Source organism: Schistocerca americana, chromosome 7 (assembly GCF_021461395.2).
Source record: "Schistocerca americana isolate TAMUIC-IGC-003095 chromosome 7, iqSchAmer2.1, whole genome shotgun sequence".
NCBI lineage: Eukaryota > Metazoa > Arthropoda > Insecta > Orthoptera > Acrididae > Schistocerca > Schistocerca americana.
In genome coordinates, this window is record NC_060125.1 from 444,342,017 (window position 1) to 444,363,200 (window position 21,184).

At 40.0% G+C, this 21,184-nt stretch overlaps 1 protein-coding gene across 1 annotated transcript in view; it reads right to left on the reverse strand.

The window, feature by feature from the left end:
* The window catches only part of LOC124621957 (putative neutral sphingomyelinase), a 101,389-nt gene that overhangs the window by 14,177 nt on the left and 66,028 nt on the right, over nucleotides 1–21,184 (reverse strand). The window contains exon 6 of the mRNA XM_047147484.1: nucleotides 8,986–9,118. Coding sequence (XP_047003440.1) covers nucleotides 8,986–9,118 — 133 coding nt within the window. The remainder of the gene's footprint in view (nucleotides 1–8,985; nucleotides 9,119–21,184) is intronic.

The window sequence follows — 21,184 nt, forward strand, 5'->3', positions numbered from 1 at the left end:
AATTGAAGCTCTACCAAATGAAATGTTGGAGAGAGCTACACATTAACTTTCAGGGGAGGATCCAAATTTGTGTCTGGCAAGGACGTCATCTCGACAATGTTACTTTTAAAAACCTATTAAGGTATGTATGTTTCAAAAATTCAGTAAAAGTACTATTACTGAATGCAAGATTACAAAAAAAAAAAAAAAAAAAAAAAAAAAAAAAAAAAAAAAAAAAAAAAAAAAGAATAGCACCGAAAAACATGCATTTCTTCTGCTCCATTCTTTCTATCTTTCAAATTAACAGCTTAAGTTCACAAAATCAAGACTAGCAATAAGAAAGTCTATATAATGACTCATTTCAATAACTTACAAGTAACCAAAAACAGTTTGGTTCCTAATAAAGGACAATAACACAAGTTTTGTATAGTGCCTAACTTCGACAATAGTTCCATGCAGTAGTGAAATCTGCATAATCAAGTAAGGAAGCACTGCACACTATTTCCTCTCATGATACAGGGCTACAACACTCACTTGTACACATGTATTTACATGTTTGCCATAAGCTTAGTATTAGTTTAAATATAAAAAATATTTAACTTATCCTACATCCTTCAAGACCACTTCACTTAAGGTCTGTGGAAGGAATTTTGGAATATAAGTTCTTTCATAAATATGTACTGCATATTTTTGTTTTACGACATGCTCCGCATCCTCGAGGTTCTCTTCACTATGGCTACATGGAACAAATAGTGTATCTACCACATTTAATCAATTATAAGATGACCTTTTCCCAAATTAATCATTTGAATAATAATGAGTTGTCTTACATTCACAGACTGAACTATTGCTGTTGATGTCAATATTTGTATAGTATGTAATTGGTTAATATAGGAGTTGTCTCATAGTTACAGATGACGTTTTGGCAACTGAGGTCACCTGCATATTTATTTTGGAAAATTTGGGAGTGTGTGTGTGTGTGTGTGGGGGGGGGGGGGGGGGTCAGAGACACCAGCTTGGTTGATAAATAGGACAAATGTGCAGAGGCATGAAGGGACTGGTGAGCGAGCAGCAAATTTTGTCGTGCTGCCACTCATGGCAATGTGCACTATGTACATTGGGTTTTTGTGAACACCTACAGGGTGTATACGTGGACAAGAAAAAAAAAAAAAAAAAAAAAAAAAAAAAAAAAAAAAAAAAAAAAAAAAAAAAAAAAAAAAATCCCAGATTTTCCAGTTAAAAATACACTTTCTCCCGAGTGAAAACACTTTTTCCATGTTAAGTGACAGTATATTTTCCCTGCAAAACTTACCAATCCTTTGAATGGTTATGGGTTTATCCACGGGCGTTGAATTTCCCGGCACTTTAGAGAACGAAACTCAGGGAGAAAGACACGTTTTGGAAATATCTATGATGTGCAGCAACATGTATGCTGCATATTTTCGTATTACAAAAGTATACACTGGAATTCCATCAACACTGCATGTTACTGTCCGAATCATTGAAGTCTAGATTGCGATGTGCGTTTGTAAGCCAGTCATAGCTCGTGTCACGTGATCTCGCCAGACGATGACAGCGGATATTCAGAGCATAGGACACGTGATGTAGTCAGGCAACAGCAACATCACTGTTAAGTAGCACGAACAAACAAACAGGGCAAGGTAATAGTTTAAATTAATATACATAGTGTTGCTACAAGAAAAGCAAAGCGTTCACATATAATATTTGTCTTTAAGGTTAATAAGCTACAAGAGAAGCTAAACTTTCACATATAATGTTGATCTTTTTTGCGCGTGTTACACTTTAAGATATATCACACAAATGTGCCAGTAAAATTTTTTATAATGACATAAATGTCAAATCTTCAGGGTTCGATATTCTTCTAAATGACTCATCATCGAAGAGTTTATTTTTAAATAAGAGTCAAACGCTCTGTAATTTAAGAAATTCATGGTACATTTTCGCACATAGTTCAGCTTATGTAAAAGGATGTTTACTTTGAAAGTAACATTTTTCAAACCGCCATTCACAATATTTTCCCACGATGTGTTAGAAATATGTTCTTTTCAGCAGTTGCCAGAGAGCACAGATAACAGGTGACACCGCGCTTGCGCAGCTGCCACTACATAGGAAGCCCATATGTATGTATGTGTAAAACATTGAAAGATCATACATTATGTCATAAAAGAAACAAGACATCAGAGGATACTCCAAGAGCATCGTAATTTCGTGAACCATACTAAAATGTGCACATTTAAAGTGCATACTTAAATTGCACATTCGTATGTCCAGATTCCCAATGAAGCAGACCTCTGCCTGATATTAAGCTTTTCAGTGTGGGTTTCGGCATGTAAATTTTCTTGCAGCACCAGTACTGTATTATATCATGTTTGGTTCTTTATTATGGCACAGTGCCATACGTGCTAGAAGATGAAAACGTGCACTTGAAATGCAGCAAACAGTTAAAACTAGCCAGTACTGTGAAATTACACATTTCATTTCAAATACATTGACTGCCTCTGCCAAAAAGGTTAATAAAAGTCAAATTTCTTTAGCAAACAGACAAAAATAAAATCAAATCTGAAACTAATAACATATTTTAGTCTTCCGTAATTATGTGAATGTATTTTAATGAACTTTATAGCGCCTGGCCACAGATACCCATTTCGTTTTCATTTGACATGAGGGTTTAACGAAGGGGGAACAGCAAAACCACTAAAATGTAAACATGGGTCATGTGGAGATCACCCACTATAACTCAGACTGCTCTGCGCATCAGCCCCGGATCTACGATATTTGCTAACCGGGTAGATACTTAAAAATTTGTTCATCTTGTAGCGCACATCTTCCTGTAAAGTCTGAAGCATAAAACATATATGTTTGAGGAAATGTAAGACACATTGTTTGGTCTTACGTGTGCCAAAGGGCAGTGCCACGCCTCTTCAGACAGCATTCTTCTATCGCACGTCACTGTATTTCACTCTGTGGTATTGAAACATGTATATTTTGTAATGGATGCCATCAAACTATATTCAGGACAGTGGAAATTGAAATGTACCATTGTGCCTCTCCTGCTCCTAGTCAACCGGTTTGACATCCTGCCCCTCTTTTTTTTTTTTTTTCTCTCTAATCTTGCTACAGATTTATATGGCGTGCTTTCCTTTCTGGGAAAGAATCTATTCCCTCATCAAAGTTCGACAAACGTTTCGCTACATGAAAAACCGAAATGTTGTTATCTAATACTGGAAAAGCTGTTGATACAAATAATACCCAAGACTGGTTTGGTTTCTTGATCTGATTACATCTATTTTGTCACTGTCTGTTTGATAAAACAAAATAGGCCTTTCTAATATTGCAGCAATTTTGTAACACACAACAAATAAACGAGACTTTCTTGGCACAAATGATCATTTTTATAACACAACAGAATATAATTCACTAACAAGGGAACCTCCCCAGCGTAGCCCCCTCAGATATAGTTATAAGTTGGCACAGTGGATAGGCCTTGAAGAAGTTGTGTGGAACTATGAAAAAATAAGCAAAATACACAAACTGAGTAGTCCATGTGCAAGATATACAACATCGAGGTTAATCTGAGGTCAGGAGCGCCGTGGTCCTGTGGTTAGCGTGAGCAGATGCGGAACGAGAGGTCCTTGGTTCAAGTCTTCCCTCGAGTAGAAAATTTAATTTTTTATTTTCAGTTTATGTGACAAACTCTCATGTTTTCATCACTTTTTTGGGAGTGATTATCACATCCACAAGAAAACCTAAATCGGGGAAGGTAGAAGAATCTTTCTACCCATTCGCCAAGTGTACAAGTTAGGTGGGTCGACAACATATTCCTGTCATGTGACGCACATGCTGTCACCTGTGTCGTATAGAATATATCAGACATGTCATTTGCGATCAAATGTTTTCGGTTCCCATTGGAGAGGCATGTCCTTTCATCTACTAATCGCACGGTTTTGCGGTGCGGTCACAAAACACAAACACTAAACTTATCACAATGAACAGAGACGTCAATGAACGAACGGACAGATCATAACTTTGCAAAAATAAAGAAAGTAAACGTTTCACTCGAGGGAAGATTTAAACCAAGGACCTCTCCTTCCACAGCTGCTCACGCTAACCACGGGACCACGGCGTTCCTAAACTGACACTCTCCTTGCTATTGCCTATCTTGCGCATGGACTACTCAGTTTGTATATTTTGCTTATTTTTTCATAGTTCCACACAACTTCTTCCTGTTTTCTCGATTGATCTGTGTTCAGTTTTTCAAGGCTTATCCACTGTGCCAACTTATAACTAAATCTGAGGGGGGTGCGATGGGGAGGTTCCCTTGTAAGTACCAATATCAAATACCTATTAGGCCTACTGCAAGCAAAAAGCTTTATGTTAGGAAATAGTTATATAATAATAATAATAATAATAATAATAATAATAGCTTTATTCAACATCGAATGGCACACTGCACATGTACAAAGAAACAGTAATGATTAAAGTTATTTGCACAATACACAAGACACATTCTCCTGAATACATCATTAATTTACAACAAAATTACAATAAGATGTTTACTGATTTCTATTCACATAATTTCACAAAGCATTTGTTGTTCTTCATATAAGTATGGTACTCTTCTAATGAGTAGAAAGGTTGTTTTACTAAAAATTTCTTAAGTTGATGTTTCAGTTTAATTGTAGGACGAGCCATGACTGCACTAGGCAGTGCATTAGCTAATTTTATACCTGCATACTGAGGCCCCCTTTCGTAAAGTGTTGTTCTGTGACTGCCAGTGTAAAATCTTTCTTTATTTCTAGTATTGTACTGGTGGAAATCTGAATAAGTGTTTGGGTGCAGTCTTTTCGCAAGCAATATGGCTTTTAGAATGTATGTGTTTACAACAGTTAACACCTCTGTTTTTGGAAACAAGTTGCGACAAGATTCCCTATATTTTGCTCCACAGATTATTCTCACACCCTTTTTTGAAGAATGAGTAGCTTATCTAGATTAGCTTTGGTTGTTGCCCCCCAAATTTCAATACCGTAGTTCAAGTGAGAGGAGAAAAGAGCATGGTATGCAGTCTTTAGGACTACGGTGTCTCTACAGAACTTGCTAATAGTACCGATTGCAAATACATTTTTTGATAACTTAGTTGCTAGGGAGTCAATAAGTGTGTCCCATTTCAGGTTGCTTTGGATTGTTATGTCAAGGAATTTTACACTAGACTCTTTCTTTACCAATTCGTTGCCCATGTATAATTTAATTTCATTATTCAAACTACTTTTGTTAAACTCCATCAAACATGTTTTACTGGTGCTTACATGTAAATGGCTTTCATTAAAAAACTGAACAAATTCTTTTGTCACATTATTGCACTCTGCCTCTAGTTCATTACATGATTCCTTTTTACATACAATGGACGTGTCATCGGCATAGAGAACAATTTTGGAATTTATAGTACAGTATTTAATATCATTTACATAGATCAAGAACAGAAGGGGGCCCAACACCGAGCCCTGGGGCACACCATATTTTATGCACGTGATCTCTGATTTGTAGACACCACTTTCCGTTTTAAGTAGAACAAACTGTTTTCTATTGTTTATATAACACTTTATTAGGTCATAAGCAGTGCCTCTAATGCCCACTTTCCATAGCTTGTCTAATAGGATGTCAACGTTCACACAAGCAAAGGCTTTTTCCAGGTCTAGGTATACACCTGCCACATGTTCCTTGCTTTTGATACCCCTTATCACCTCTTCAATTAGTTGAGCAGCTGCAGTGCTAGTTGATTTACCTTTTAGAAAACCATTTTGATTTTCGAACATCAGGTTGTGTTTGTTAAGAAAGTTTATAATCCTGTTGAATATAACTTTCTCAACTATTTTGGAATGGAAAAGACAGGAAGGATTGAGACTGGTCTGTAGTTTTCTATTTTGTTGTTGTCACCTTTATTAAAAATGGGTGTTACCTGTGCTATTTTGAGTCTGTCTGCAAAGGTGCCTGATTCTATTATATTGTTGACTGCTGCAGACAGAGGTACAGAGACATTTTGGCTACAGGCTTTTAAAACATTAGTATTTAAGCCATCATGCCCAGCTGAATTAGAGGGTTTTAGAAAGCTAATGATGCCCATTATTTCTGCACAGTTTGTGGGGGCTAGATATATACTATGGTCACATGTATTACCTTTAAAACTGAAGTGCATGTTTTTATGTTCGTCATTTATGGCTTCCCCTACGGAAGAAAAATATTCATTAAAAATATTTGCAATTTCCAGTTGGTCTTTTACGAGCATACCATTGTGGTTAATAGTAAAGTCCATACGGGATTTGTCATTGCAGGTTCTAAAACTGTTTATGACTGCCCAGATGCCAGCAGTTACGTTGTGTGAGTTTTGAAGCTCATTTGCAACATAGTTGCTCCTGGTCTGTGAGAGTAAGTCCTTATAGTGTGCTTGATCTATTTTGAAGGCTTCCTTTACCTCAGGAATCTCTCTATTATTCAGCATTGCACTGTGGAGTAGTTTTAATTTTTCCCTCGCTTCAGTGACATTACTATTTACCCAAATATTTTTGTTTATATTTTTTGTTTGTTTCACATTTCATTCACACGCACCAGTTTCTCAAGCATGAGGTCGAAATGTAGTTGGTTGGTTGGTTGTTTTGGGGAAGGAGACCAGACAGTGAGGTCATCGAAATGTAGTATTACGAAATTTTTATATAAATTTGGAATAGTCTTATTCTTCCATAATTTGTGTGATGTCTCTGTTTCTTCTCCTTTCTCGTTCTAACAAACGACCTTGTCACTACCAATTCTGTAGCTATTTCTGCCATTGTCAAAATTTGTTCGCCGATTAACTTCACTAACCCTGTCAGGATCACAGGTTTAGTTATCCTGTGATTATTCTCTGGTTAGGTGTTGTTACATGTTCGTACAACGCATTTTCCGCGTTACTTCCGGTACAGAACTTAGGCAGCTGCTAGCCGGGGACTGTACAACTGGTCCTTACTAGTATAGCGATCTGGCCAAAAATTTTCTGTCAAAATTTCATTTTCTTGTATGCACTGAGAAGATAATACGTAATCTTTCTCACCTGTTATTCCTGTTAGTCGTTTATTTTCATTCTGGTAGTCTGAATCTATGGATTTCGCTAGTAACTAACAACGCTGATCATTCGCAAACCCACTCAACCACATAATCAGACGGCGATTGGCATTCATCCGTTCGGCTTTACTCCGCTCAGCTCATATGGCCCCGTCTCCTTTTGTCTGTGGAAAGATTATTTCTAGATGCGACGAGGATTCTCCTAACAGGGGCACCACATACACTATGCACGCATTCAAAAATAAACTTATGATTCATTCAGAAATCAACTTAAAATGTGTTTAAAAATGTTCAAAAACCAACAGGGATGCATTTCAAAATCATATGAATAATCGATAGACCAACGTGCGCTGGATGCTAAGCGCTTTGTGGAACAAGCTTTTTTTCCCCTCAAGAATATGAATTTGGCACCCCCTTTTCCTGATAGCATCTAGCTGCAGCCAACAGCCACATTCCTGTAGCCAGAAGTGGGAGAATCTACTGCTCAAACGCGGCTCAACTGCGCGTGCGCATGAGCCCGCTCATAGCTGCTAACATGAATCTAATGTAAACAGTTGTGACTTCACGCTCATCGGAGGCAATTTGTTGTTGTGAAGCATTGCATAGTCTTTCTAAAGCATTTGACACATTTTGCTGTTGGCAGACGCTTGCATGAGCACTGTGTGTTGTCGTATATGGCACATTTTCTTTACAAATTTACGTTATTTTCGTTTTTTTCTCTCGTTTATGTTTTATTGTTGAAGTGTTATTCTGCAGTAGCGGGATACAGTAATATCCTTGTTAGAGTATAGGTTCTTACCACTCAAAATTACAAAAATTTAACAGAAAACTAAAACACTGAAAAAGTCCCGAAATTCTAAAAAATTCCCAGGTTTTTCCCGGTTTTCGCCCGGATGAAAAAATTCCGGGTTTTTCCCGGATCTCCCGGTTGTCTTGGGTCGTATACACCCTAATCTACAACATGTAAACAATGGTTTGTCTGAATCCATTTGTAGTCAGGATTGAACTGACTTTAAAATTGGACAAATACTCAACAATAGTATGTATTTCTGCAGGAGACAGCAGAAGTCTAGATAAGGACCAGTGACATTCTTATGTGTGTCACGCAGTAATGTTGTCAACACTTACCATGAGGTATTATGGAAATGAAAGTGTGTGATGGGAATGAAAGTGTGTATGTCAGCTGCTGGTAATAAGCAACCAATGAGAGAAGAGTGGACAGATGTTTGGAAGCACAAGATGAAGGAATATTGTTACTTTCTTACATCAATATAGGTGTGAAATCCATTATGCACTAGGAAAAAAACAGTGTTTTCAGATCCCACTGTAACAACCACCTCAGAAGCTGCAACATATTCCGAATAAATAGACAAATATTTGTGACAACCAAGATTACAATTTTCACTGATACCCATTTCATTTAGATAGAGGTAAGCTGTGCTATTAGATCCCACCCTAACCTCCACCTTGGAAATTGCAACATATTCTCAAATTATCATCCCACTGGCTATGTGAAACTGATGCCTTGCCAACCTGTGAGCAGTAGAGAAACTGCCGTGACTGGCATTGGCCCTGAGTCTAGACTTTATCCAAAAATAGTGATACCATAGACAACTGTCTTAGATAGTAAGCAAAACACGAAATGACGGTAAAAATTAATGGACACCATTTCTTTTCATTTAATTAATTTCTCCTCACATTATCAAAATGTAGACACACAATAAATGGCCTAAGTTTAGAACAGGTACAATATTAACTTCTTTTACTTTATATCACTAAAACAGATTAGTTGTAATATATTAAAAATAAAATTCTTTCAAAGCACTTCTTAAAAAACAGGGAGAGGGCATCGTCTTATACTCGGGTAAATACAGTACTCTAATCTAATGCACTTGCCAATTTGTGGTTGAGCTTCAGGAGACATGACAGATAGCTCCAGTGTCGCTAGGACTGCATCATGATCAGAGTAACTGAAACTGTGTTGTGGAACACGATCTGGTAGTGGATGCTTGTACTGAACACGCTCAACCTGCAAGAAAAGAAATACTAAGTAAGTAAACAAGTTATATCATCTCATAAGATCTGTAATGGTCATGAAAGTTGTTTGTCTAGCAATTGCTTTTTCTTTGATATACTGTGTGGTCACTTCATTTTATTGGATCAAATCTCTTATGGTTAAAACAAGGGGGGAGGGAGGATCTGTTCAGGGTGTAATAACACATCTCAATGGCCAAATAAATAAATGCTGAAGAAATTTTGCTTCCTACGTGACGGCAAACAAGCAAAAACAAATGGAGTTACAAATACTACTGTTTAGAATATGAGGTTCTTTGAACTCAGAAATGTCAGAAGAAACTGTTCTGTTTGTGGATTTTCATTTTCACAGGCAGTTTTTCTCTTGCCCAGTCCTCTTGTATCTTCTATAGCCACTTGGTTAGTTGATTCATATTCTATCTTGATTTGATAGCAGTTTAAGTTTGGAGATTCTTTTCTTTATAGACTGTAGAATCAAGTCCCTTTAAAAGAGGTGTCAGTTAAGTGTCTTACTAATGGTCACTGTGAAATCATGCACTGCTGCTCACTATTTTCATTCAACCCTGACATATTTCATACTCTGATGTCTATTTTTAGGTGACTTTGTTTCCATTAACACAGCTGTGTTGCATGAATAGTTTCTACTAAAGCAATAACTGCATGTCCTAAAGAAGTCCAGTGATTTTGCCCTTTCAGCCCAATAAATTATCTTTTATGTATAATTTTTTAAAATATTTTTGGTTGCTATAAAAGTACCGAAGAGCTTAGGAATGCCTCTTGGTCCTAGCTTTTTTGGAAGAAAAACTTCGATATTCATCTCCTGATGGTAGAGAGGCGGGTAATACTTGCTCAGCAAGTGGATGATATACAGGGATTGAGTAACTCCTCTCCTGAGAACAGGAGGTACCCTTCTACCAATGGCCAAAGGTCTCAGAGTACAAATGAGCGGGTACAAAGTAGTGCACACTTTTGTCCTTGGCAGAGGAAACTGCTGCAAAAGGCACATGAGGTATCCAGCAGAACTGGATGGTTAAATTATACAGATGTAAGATTATCATTCAGGTCTCCAGACAAGGACAAATGCAAGAAGAAAAAAAGTACAATTTCCAAACAATGGGAATGGCTACATGGAATGTTACTTCTCTTCTGCAGTGTAGCAAAATAGAAAAATCTGAAATTAGAAATGAAATGAATGAGTACTGATGTAGTAGGAGTTCCAGAAATGTAATGATCAAATACCGATGATTTCTACATAGACACAGTCATACACAGTGGAATAGCAAAAGACAAGCCTAGGACTGTAGGAATCAGAAATATTCTCAATAGACAAATGAGACCTAGATTAATTAGAGATTAATTCTTGTTAGAGTTGAGATACAACCATGTGACACAAACACAATTCAGTAAAATTATATGCCAGCAACTAGACACGAATAAGAAGAAATTATGAATTATAAGAGATTATTGGAAGAATCAATGGAAATGAAAACCTTATTTTACTGGGTGACATAAATGCTATGGTTGGAAAGAGGGAGGAAAGAGAGGTAATCAGAAAATTTGGAAAGGAGTCATGGAATAAAAGTGGAAACAGTCTCATGATACTTTGCCAAAGACATAAACTTTCCATTACAAAAAATATTTCCTAACCATTACCCAAAAAGAAGTTTTAGGTGGAAAACAAATAGAAATGGTAACACATCACGTCACAACTGTTAAACAAAGATATAGAAAATAGGTACAGATAATGTGATGTGGGTAGTGACGACATACTAATAATGATAAAAAGCATCCTAAAATTCAAGAAAATCATGAAGAGTGACAGATATAAATGGGATTTCACAAAATGTAAAAACAAAACACTGAAATTGTATGAAAAGTCAACAGACAAGAAAACAAATGCAGGAGACAATAATGACATCCAAGAAAGTTGGAGAGGTCAATCAAAACTGGTATCTTAGAAGAGACAAGTGAAATAGCACACAAGGGAAACAAAGACAGATAAAAAGGTTGGATTACCACTGATCTTTTCAATATGACAGAACAAAGTAGGACACTAGAGATCTCAAACAATGAGGAAGACCAACAGAAGTACAAAAGCTTGAAAAATTATATCAACAGAGGGGCAAGACAGCCAAGAGAAAAATATGTTGAGCGCATCTTCTTGGCAGCAGAAGATGATATGCAAAAGGGAAATGCAGATAGGATACATGAACTTTTAAAATCTTTATTTTCAGACAGAAGCAATGGAGGTGGAACAGTTATGGATGCAAATGGCATTATATTGGACAACATTACAAGAAAATGGAAACAGTAAGGCCCTCACAGACTAAAATGAAACCGTACAGTGAAGAAAATCTTTCTGAAGGGATTATTAAAAAAGGAAAAGAAGAAGAAGATGCAGACAGCATTGGTAGATGTACCTTAAAAGCAGAATTTGAACTACTTTTGAAAAAGCTGAATACAGGGCATCTTACTGGGTGCCTAAAAACTTTTGTGTCAAATTGGAACACGTGATAGTGGGTCCAAAACCGATTATATTTTGATAGGGAACCAATGGTCAGAAATGCATATTTATTGTTGTGGGCATACACAGCGTACACTGCATAACAGTGTAGCTCATAATAGTTGTTCAATGTGACAACTGCCGGTCTCAACGCATGCATGGCAATGGGGCATGAAGTTCTGCCACACTCTCACTACGATCTCTGGTATCTGTTGTACCAGGCGACAAGCAGCTTGGACACTAGCAGCAGGTCTTCATCTGTTTCTATAGGTGTTTCATATGCCAATGTCTTGACATACGCCCCGAAATCCTGAGGTGTGAGATCCGACAACCATGCTCACCATGGGACAGGACTTCCCCACACAATCCAACAATAAGGGCACGTGTTGTTCAGGTGCTCATGGAGATTAATATCAAAGTGGGCTGGTACACAATTGTGTTTAAGCCACATCCTTCTGTGGACAACATAGCGGACATTCTCCATGAACTGAAGCAGCACATCTAGCAGGAACAACAGGTAATGTGGACCAGACAAATGGAGAGGCAGCAAATAATTTCCTATTAGGTGAACTTGGACAATGCCTGTTGCTGGTGGCCACCAATGTGGGTGGCATGGGGATTGTCCTCACCCCAGAAATAGCTGTTGTGGCCATTGAAAACACTGTCATGGGTGAATGAGGCCTCATCTGTGAACATTGCAAACTGTGCGAAGTTCAGCACTACAGTACTGTGCTGGATAATCCACTGATAAAAAGTGAATGTGAGGCTCAAAATCCATTGGTCCCAGTGCTTGCAAACGTTCTTTATGATAGGGGTGTAACACCTATGCACCAGTACTCCCCATGCTATATCCTTCAAAGTGTGTGTTTCATGGGCAAGTTGATGGCTACTTATTGCTGGGTGGTTGACCACATGATCCAACGCCATCTCCTTAAAGTATGGTGCTCACACGTCTTTGGTGGGAACCTTGCCCAGCTCTCTGTGGCATGAATGACTGTATCTCTCATAAGTTGGCATCCACAGAGATAAACTTCTTCCAATTAGGAAGACATCTGAAACTTCCTGGCAGATTAAAACTGTGTGCCAGACCAAGACTCGAACTCGGGACCTTTGCCTTTCGCGGGCACGTGCTCTACCAACTGAGCTACCAAAGTGCGACTCACACCCCGTTCTCACAGCTTTACTTCTGGCAGTACCTCGTCTCCTACCTTCCAAACTTTACAGAAGCTCTCCTGAAGTTCGCAGGAGAGCTTAATTTATTGACAAATAGCTAACATGGACTCAGAAAATACCACTCTTTATTCTCACAAAGTAATGAGTTGCTATCAACAGGGGGTGTCAAATTGATTCCATATTTTTAGATTTTCCAAAGGCTTTTGACACCATTCCTCACCAGCAACTTCTAATCAAATTGCATGCCTATGGAGTATCGTCACAGTTGTGTGGCTGAATTTGTGATTTAGTGTCAGAAAGGTCACCATTTATAGTACCTGGTGGATTATCAAGTGAAGCAGATGTAATATCTGGCATTCCCCAAGAAAGTGTTATAGGACCTATGCCGTTCATGATCTACATAAACTAAGCCAGAGATAAATTCTGCCGAAATTTTTACAAAGGTACAGACGGTGTTTAGAAAGGATAGATTGCATGCAACCGGTGGTGGAGTGTTCATCGCTGTTAGTAGTAGTTTATCCTGTAGTGAAGTAGAAGTGGATAGTTCCAGTGAATTATTATGGGTGGACGTTACACTCAACAACCGAACTAGGTTAATAATTGGCTCCTTTACCGACCTCCCGACTCAGCAGCATTAGTGGCAGAACAACTGAGAGAAAATTTGGAATACATTTCACATAAATTTTCTCAGCATGTTATAGTCTTAGGTGGAGATTTCAATTTACCAGATATAGACTAGGACACTCAGATGTTTAGGACAGGTGGTAGGGACAGAGCATCGAGTGACATTATACTGAGTGCACTATCCGAAAATTACCTCGAGCAATTAAACAGAGAACCGACTCATGGAGATAACATCTTGGACCTACTGATAACAAACAGACCCGAACTTTTCGACTCTGTATGTACAGAACAGGGAATCAGTGATCATAAGGCCGTTGCAGCATCCCTGAATATGGAAGTTAATAGGAATATAAAAAAGGGAGGAAGGTTTATCTGTTTAGCAAGAGTAATAGAAGGCAGATTTCAGACTACCTAACAGATCAAAACGAAAATTTCTGTTCCGACACTGACAATGTTGAGTGTTTATGGAAAAAGTTCAAGGCAATCATAAAATGCGTTTTAGACAGGTACGTACCGAGTAAAACTGTGAGGGACGGGAAAAACCCACCGTGGTACAACAACAAAGTTAGGAAACTATTGTGAAAGCAAAGAGAGCTCCACTCCAAGTTTAAACGCAGCCAAAACCTCTCAGACAAACAGAAGCTAAACGATGTCAAAGTTAGCGTAAGGAGAGCTATGCGTGAAGCGTTCAGTGAATTCGAAAGTAAAATTCTATGTACCGACTTGACAGAAAATCCTAGGAAGTTCTGGTCTTCTACATCTACATCTACATCGATACTCCGCAAGCCACCCAACGGTGTGTGGCGGAGGGCACTTTACGTGCCACTGTCATTACCTCCCTTTCCTGTTCCAGTCGCGTATGGTTCGCGGGAAGAACGACTGTCTGAAAGCCTCCGTGCGCGCTCTAATCTCTCTAATTTTACATTCGTGATCTCCTCGGGAGGTATAAGTAGGGGGAAGCAATATATTCGATACCTCATCCAGAAACGCACCCTCTCGAAACCTGGCGAGCAAGTTACACCGCGATGCAGAGCGCCTCTCTTGCAGAGTCTGCCACTTGAGTTTATTAAACATCTCCGTAACGCTATCACGGTTACCAAATAACCCGGTAACGAAACGCGCCGCTCTTCTTTGGATCTTCTCTATCTCTTCCGTCAACCCGACCTGGTACGGATCCCACACTGATGAGCAATACTCAAGTATAGGTCGAACGAGTGTTTTGTAAGCCACCTCCTTTGTTAATGGACTACACTTTCTAAGCACTCTCCCAATGAATCTCAACCTGGTACCCGCCTTACCAACAATTAATTTTATATCATCATTCCACTTCAAATCGTTCCGCACGCATACTCCCAGATATTTTACAGACGTAACTGCTACCAGTGTTTGTTCCGCTATCATATAATCATACAATAAAGGATCCTTCTTTCTATGTATTCGCAATACATTACATTTGTCTATGTTAAGGGTCAGTTGCCACTCCCTGCACCAAGTGCCTATCAGCTGCAGATATTCCTGCATTTCGCTACAATTTTCTAATGCTGCAACTTCTCTGTATACTACAGCATCATCCGCGAAAAGCCGCATGGAACTTCCGACACTATCTACTAAGTCATTTATATATATTGTGAAAAGCAATGGTCCCATAACACTCCCCTGTGGCACGCCAGAGGTTACTTTAACGTCTGTAGACGTCTCTCCATTGATAACAACATGCTGTGTTCTGTTTGCTAAAAACTCTTCAATCCAGCCACACAGCTGGTCTGATATTCCGTAGGCTCCTACTTTGTTTATCAGGCGACAGTGCGGAACTGTATCGAACGCCTTCCGGAAGTCAAGAAAAATAGCATCTACCTGGGAGCCTGTATCTAATATTTTCTGGGTCTCATGAACAAATAAGGCGAGTTGGGTCTCACACGATCGCTGTTTCCGGAATCCATGTTGATTCCTACATAGTAGATTCTGGGTTTCCAGAAATGACATGATACGCGAGCAAAAAACATGTTCTAAAATTCTACAAGAGATCGACGTAAGAGATATAGGTCTATAGTTTTGCGCATCTGCTCGACGACCCTTCTTGAAGACTGGGACTATCTGTGCTCTTTTCCAATCTTTTGCAACCCTCCGTTCCTCTAGAGACTTGCGGTACACGGCTGTTAGAAGGGGGGCAAGTTCTTTCGCGTACTCTGTGTAGAATCGAATTGGTATCCCGTCAGGTCCAGTGGACTTTCCTCTATTGAGTGATTCCAGTTGCTTTTCTATTCCTTGGACACTTATTTCGATGTCAGCCATTTTTTCGTTTGTGCGAGGATTTAGAGAAGGAACTGCAGTGCGGTCTTCCTCTGTGAAACAGCTTTGGAAAAAGGTGTTTAGTATTTCAGCTTTACGCGTGTCATCCTCTGTTTCAATGCCAACATCATCCCGTAGTGTCTGCATATGCTGTTTCGAGCCACTCAATAGAGGAAAGTCCACTGGACCTGACGGGATACCAATTCGATTCTACACAGAGTACGCGAAAGAACTTGCCCCCCTTCTAACAGCCTTGTACCGCAAGTCTCTAGAGGAACGGAGGGTTCCAAATGATTGGAAAAGAGCACAGATAGTCCCAGTCTTCAAGAAGGGTCGTCGAGCCGATGCGCAAAACCATAGACCTATATCTCTGACGTCGATCTGTTGTAGAATTTTAGAACATGTTTTTTGCTCGAGTATCATGTCGTTTTTGGAAACCCAGAATCTACTATGTAGGAATCAACATGGATTCCGGAAACAGCGATCGTGTGAGACCCAACTCGCCTTATTTGTTCATGAGACCCAGAAAATATTAGATACAGGCTCCCAGGTAGATGCTATTTTTCTTGACTTCCGGAAGGCGTTCGATACAGTTCCGCACTGTCGCCTGATAAACAAAGTAAGAGCCTACGGAATATCAGACCAGCTGTGTGGCTGGATTGAAGAGTTTTTAGCAAACAGAACACAGCATGTTGTTATCAATGGAGAGACGTCTACAGACGTTAAAGTAACCTCTGGCGTGCCACAAGGGAGTGTTATGGGACCATTGCTTTTCACAATATATATAAATGACCTAGTAGATAGTGTCGGAAGTTCCATGCGGCTTTTCGCGGATGATGCTGTAGTATACAGAGAAGTTGCAGCATTAGAAAATTGTAGCGAAATGCAGGAAGATCTGCAGCGGATAGGCACTTGGTGCAGGGAGTGGCAACTGACCCTTAACATAGACAAATGTAATGTATTGCGAATACATAGAAAGAAGGATCCTTTATTGTATGATTATATGATAGCGGAACAAACACTGGTAGCAGTTACTTCTGTAAAATATCTGGGAGTATGCGTGCGGAACGACTTGAAGTGGAATGATGATATAAAATTAATTGTTGGTAAGGCGGGTACCAGGTTGAGATTAATTGGGAGAGTGCTTAGAAAATGTAGTCCATCAACAAAGGAGGTGGCTTACAAAACACTCGTTCGACCTATACTTGAGTATTGCTCATCAGTGTGGGATCCGTACCAGATCGGTCTGACGGAGGAGATAGAGAAGATCCAAAGAAGAGCGGCGCGTTTCGTCACAGGGTTATTTGGTAACCATGATAGCGTTAAGGAGATGTTTAATAAACTCAAGTGGCAGACTCTGCAAGAGAGGTGCTCTGCATCGCGGTGTAGCTTGCTCGCCAGGTTTCGAGAGGGTGCGTTTCTGGATGAGGTATTGAATATATTGCTTCCCCCTACTTATACCTCCCGAGGAGATCACGAATGTAAAATTAGAGAGATTAGAGCACGCACGGAGGCTTTCAGACAGTCGTTCTTCCCGCGAACCATACGCGACTGGAACAGGAAAGGGAGGTAATGACAGTGGCACGTAAAGTGCCCTCCGCCACACACCGTTGGGTGGCTTGCGGAGTATAAATGTAGATGTAGATGTAGATGTAGATGTATTTAGGAGAAAATTTGAGCAGACATCTTAGATTCTTTGTCGATGATGCTGTGATTTACCATTTTGTAAAATCATCAGATGAACAAAACCAATGAATTAGACAAGACATCTTTATGGTGTGAAAAGTGGCATTTGACTCTTAAGTAATGAAAAGTATGAAGTTATCATCATGAATACTAAAAGGAATTACATGATAAATCACACAAATCTAAAGGCTCTAAATTCAACTAAATAGTTGGGGATTACAATTATGAATAACTTAAACTGGAACAATCACACAATAATGTTGTGGGGAAAGCAAATAAAAGGCTGAAATTTATTGGCAGAACACTGCTTACACTATACTTGTCTGACCTCTTCTGGTGTACTGCTGTGCCATGTGGGATCCACATCAGACAAGAGTGAGGGAGGACATCGAAAAAGTTCAAAGATGGACACCTCATTTTGTATTATCATCAAATAGGGTAGAAATTGCCACAGATGTGATACGCAAAGTGAGGTGTCAATCATTAAAATAAAGACTTTTTTGTTGCGGCAGGATTTCCACATGAAATTTCAGTCACCCGCCTGAATGCAAAAATATTTTGTTGGTGCCCACCCACACTGGGAGAAACAATCATCATAATAAAATAAGTAGCCATTCGCCTTCCAAAATATTAACCCTTTTAGTGCCAAATACGATCTGATCGTGATCCAGATTTTCGGCGAAAAATGCCAGTAACGATCTGATCATGATGCCTTTCTCATTCATTTTTTCCGCGCTTGAAGGCAAAGTTGTTAGTATTTCATAGCGAATGAGAAAGGCATCACGATCAGATCGTTACTGGCATTTTTCGCCGAAAATCTGGATCACGATCAGATCGTATTTGGCACTAAAAGGGTTAAAAACACTCCATATGCCCAGCTCTAGCCTCTCCACCCCCCCCCCCCAACCCCCCCAATCCGACTCCACCCTAAAAACTATTGTATGGACACCCCTGGTGACATGTACTTAAAACCGAAGAGAACAGATTTGTAAAAACATAATCTGGAGTACAAATTTTCTTTTACTGCATTAAGCTAAAAATCACTTTGAGCCTCTGAGGATGCCAAGGCAGCAATCTGTTACATCCCTGGCTGCATATTCAGAGTCTCACATCTCCAGATATGTGACACAGACTGGCTTGGTAACATGGGGCTGACTTGCTGAACAGTTACTCCAAGATGAGGTGGGCTGCCCTGCTAAATCTAATCACTGAGGCATTGCTAAGATTTTCAGAGCCTGTCATGGCCAATGGAGACACTGCTATATACAGATTAGTGGTTCACCAGCCCTTGTTTACGGATTCTGGTCTGACACGCTCCAGTTGATGTCCAAATGCCCTTGTGGGGACAGCATTTGACATCTTGAGGTAGGAAGTACCTGTTGATCGGCTGATGGAGACACTGCTATAAACAGATTGGTGGTTCACCAGCCTTTGTGTACGGATTCCGGTCTGACACGCTCCAGTTGACATCCGAATGCCCTTGTGGGGACAGAATTTGACATCTTGAGGTAGGAAGTACCTGCTGATCGGCCAATGGAGACACTGCTATAAACAGATTGGTGGTTCACCAGCCTTTGTGTACGGATTCCGGTCTGACAGGCTCCAGTTGACATCCGAATGCCCTTGTGGGGACAGCATTTGACATCTTGAGGTAGGAAGTACCTGCTGATCCTTAAACTAGAGTACATGGTACCTGTCTTCCCCCAATGTCTTCTGCTGAGGCATTTCAAAATGTCTCTTTGTTTATGGGACTTTCAGCCAGGTTACTTTTGTTTCAAACAGTAGGTCCAAAATGTGCATGTTGCCTTTAAAACTGAAAATATTGCTGTCCGTAGTGAACTCTTACTGGTTAAAAGTCTGACAAGCACAGTTACCCAACTGATTCAACTATTCTTGTCCGGTGAGAACCTAAAACTATTTTTACTGGCCCTGATTTCCATTCTCCTCATGAGGAGCTATAGTTGTGTTGATGTCGCTGTAAGATCAAAGGAAGATCCACAAACAAAGGTCAATAGATGGGTCTCTTGAGTACACAGGAGAGGCCATTGATAGTCATTGCAAACAGTGTGTTGCTGAGTACACTGCCCTGGGGGACCCGATTCTCTTGAACACAGCAGCCTGCCAAGATATCATCAATGCAATACTGAAAGCAGCTGTAGTCAAGCAGGGATTGGATAAGAAGTGGCAGATGTCCATATATTCCCTATCCATGAAGTTGGTGAAGGACGTTGCACCTCCAAGTGGTGTCATATACTTCTGAAGGTTAAAAAACACACCGACCAAATGGTTTCAGCACAAAGACTCCCGTATCACCGTCTTCTGTACTACTAAATTGTCAAATGTGGAATGGTAGCACCTGAACCTGTGCTCGAAACAGCACATGTGACCCCAGGATTTGAGGAGTCATATGAGGCAGAGGTTGACCATGCACTCCAGAGTCTTACCCACACAGCTTGTAAGAGCTACGACACTCCAGTAATTGTTAGGATTGGCATGATCCATGCCTGGTTTCCATAACATAATTAATATTCCCTCCTCCAAATCAAATCTGATTCAAAAAAGACAGGAGATTTCTTAAGTTCCCGGGCACATGTGATGGAGCATAGCATAATGAATTTGATCTAATTCCGGAGCAGTGTTTCTGGCCGTGGACAGAGATGATTCCAATTCCCAAATGGCGTATGGAAGGGTATAGACCTTATAACTACAAAAGAAGACTGTGCCTCTTCTCCACAGTCCTATGGAACACCTGGAATGCAAGAGTTTGTCTGGATGATGCAGTGATGGAAAAAAGCATTCAGGTAAAACCTAAGCCACTTCTTTAGGCACATCCAACATGACTATTTCTCAACAAGGCCTTAAGACATGTACCACCCTTGTGTAAAATCCGCATTGTAGATTTCCAAACTCATGCATCGGAAATGGAGCGATTAATGGAAGTCGTGAATTCCTTCCCGGAGTTCCTTTTCCATTCTTTTATCACTCACTTTGCTTGAGCTCTCGCAGACTGAATATTTTCTACAGTTGGATGTGTTTGAATTTCTGCAAAGCTGTGTAGCTGGCTCTGATAGCCAAGCAACATTCATTGAACCAAGGAACAAGCTGTCTGAGGTGGTTGCTAGACTGGGGAATGGAATTTGCAGCAGCACAGTGGATGATACAGGTGACATGGTCCATCATCTCCTGGAAACACTCCTGTTGTTCAAAGGCATATCAAACCAATTTGCCCTTTGAAGCATCCATCTTAGCAGTCTCCTGTCAATCACTGTCTTAGTCAGCAGGTGGATACACGCCGAAAAGTGGTCACTGGAATGCGAACATGTGGTGACTTCCCACTGAACTGAGTCTACAAGGGATGGGGAGCAAAAACAAAAGCCAATGGCTGAAGATGACCATGTAGCTGTAAAAAAGTATGTCATCCGACTAGAGTTCAAAAGGTAGATACTCTCTAAATGGGCAAGATGCTCAACAGCAGGTGCCCCAGAAGTTGCCGGTTAGAGACTGTTTTACCTCAACAATCATTCATCCCATCACAATGTAGTATACCTTGAGACTGAGGAGTTTTTATACGGAGGTGCGTACCCTCACAGCCCAGGCTGTGCAGCCAAAGCCCTCATTCTCAGAAATGGACAACTTTTCACCGCCACTCCTAACGATTGTCCTTGAAATATGCTCATTGTTTATGGCAGAAAAGGTCTGGAAGATCTAGCCAGTTACCAGCTCGAAAAACCCAGCACCACCATATTCATACTCAATCACTACTGGTGGAGCTCCATGGGGGTGCGG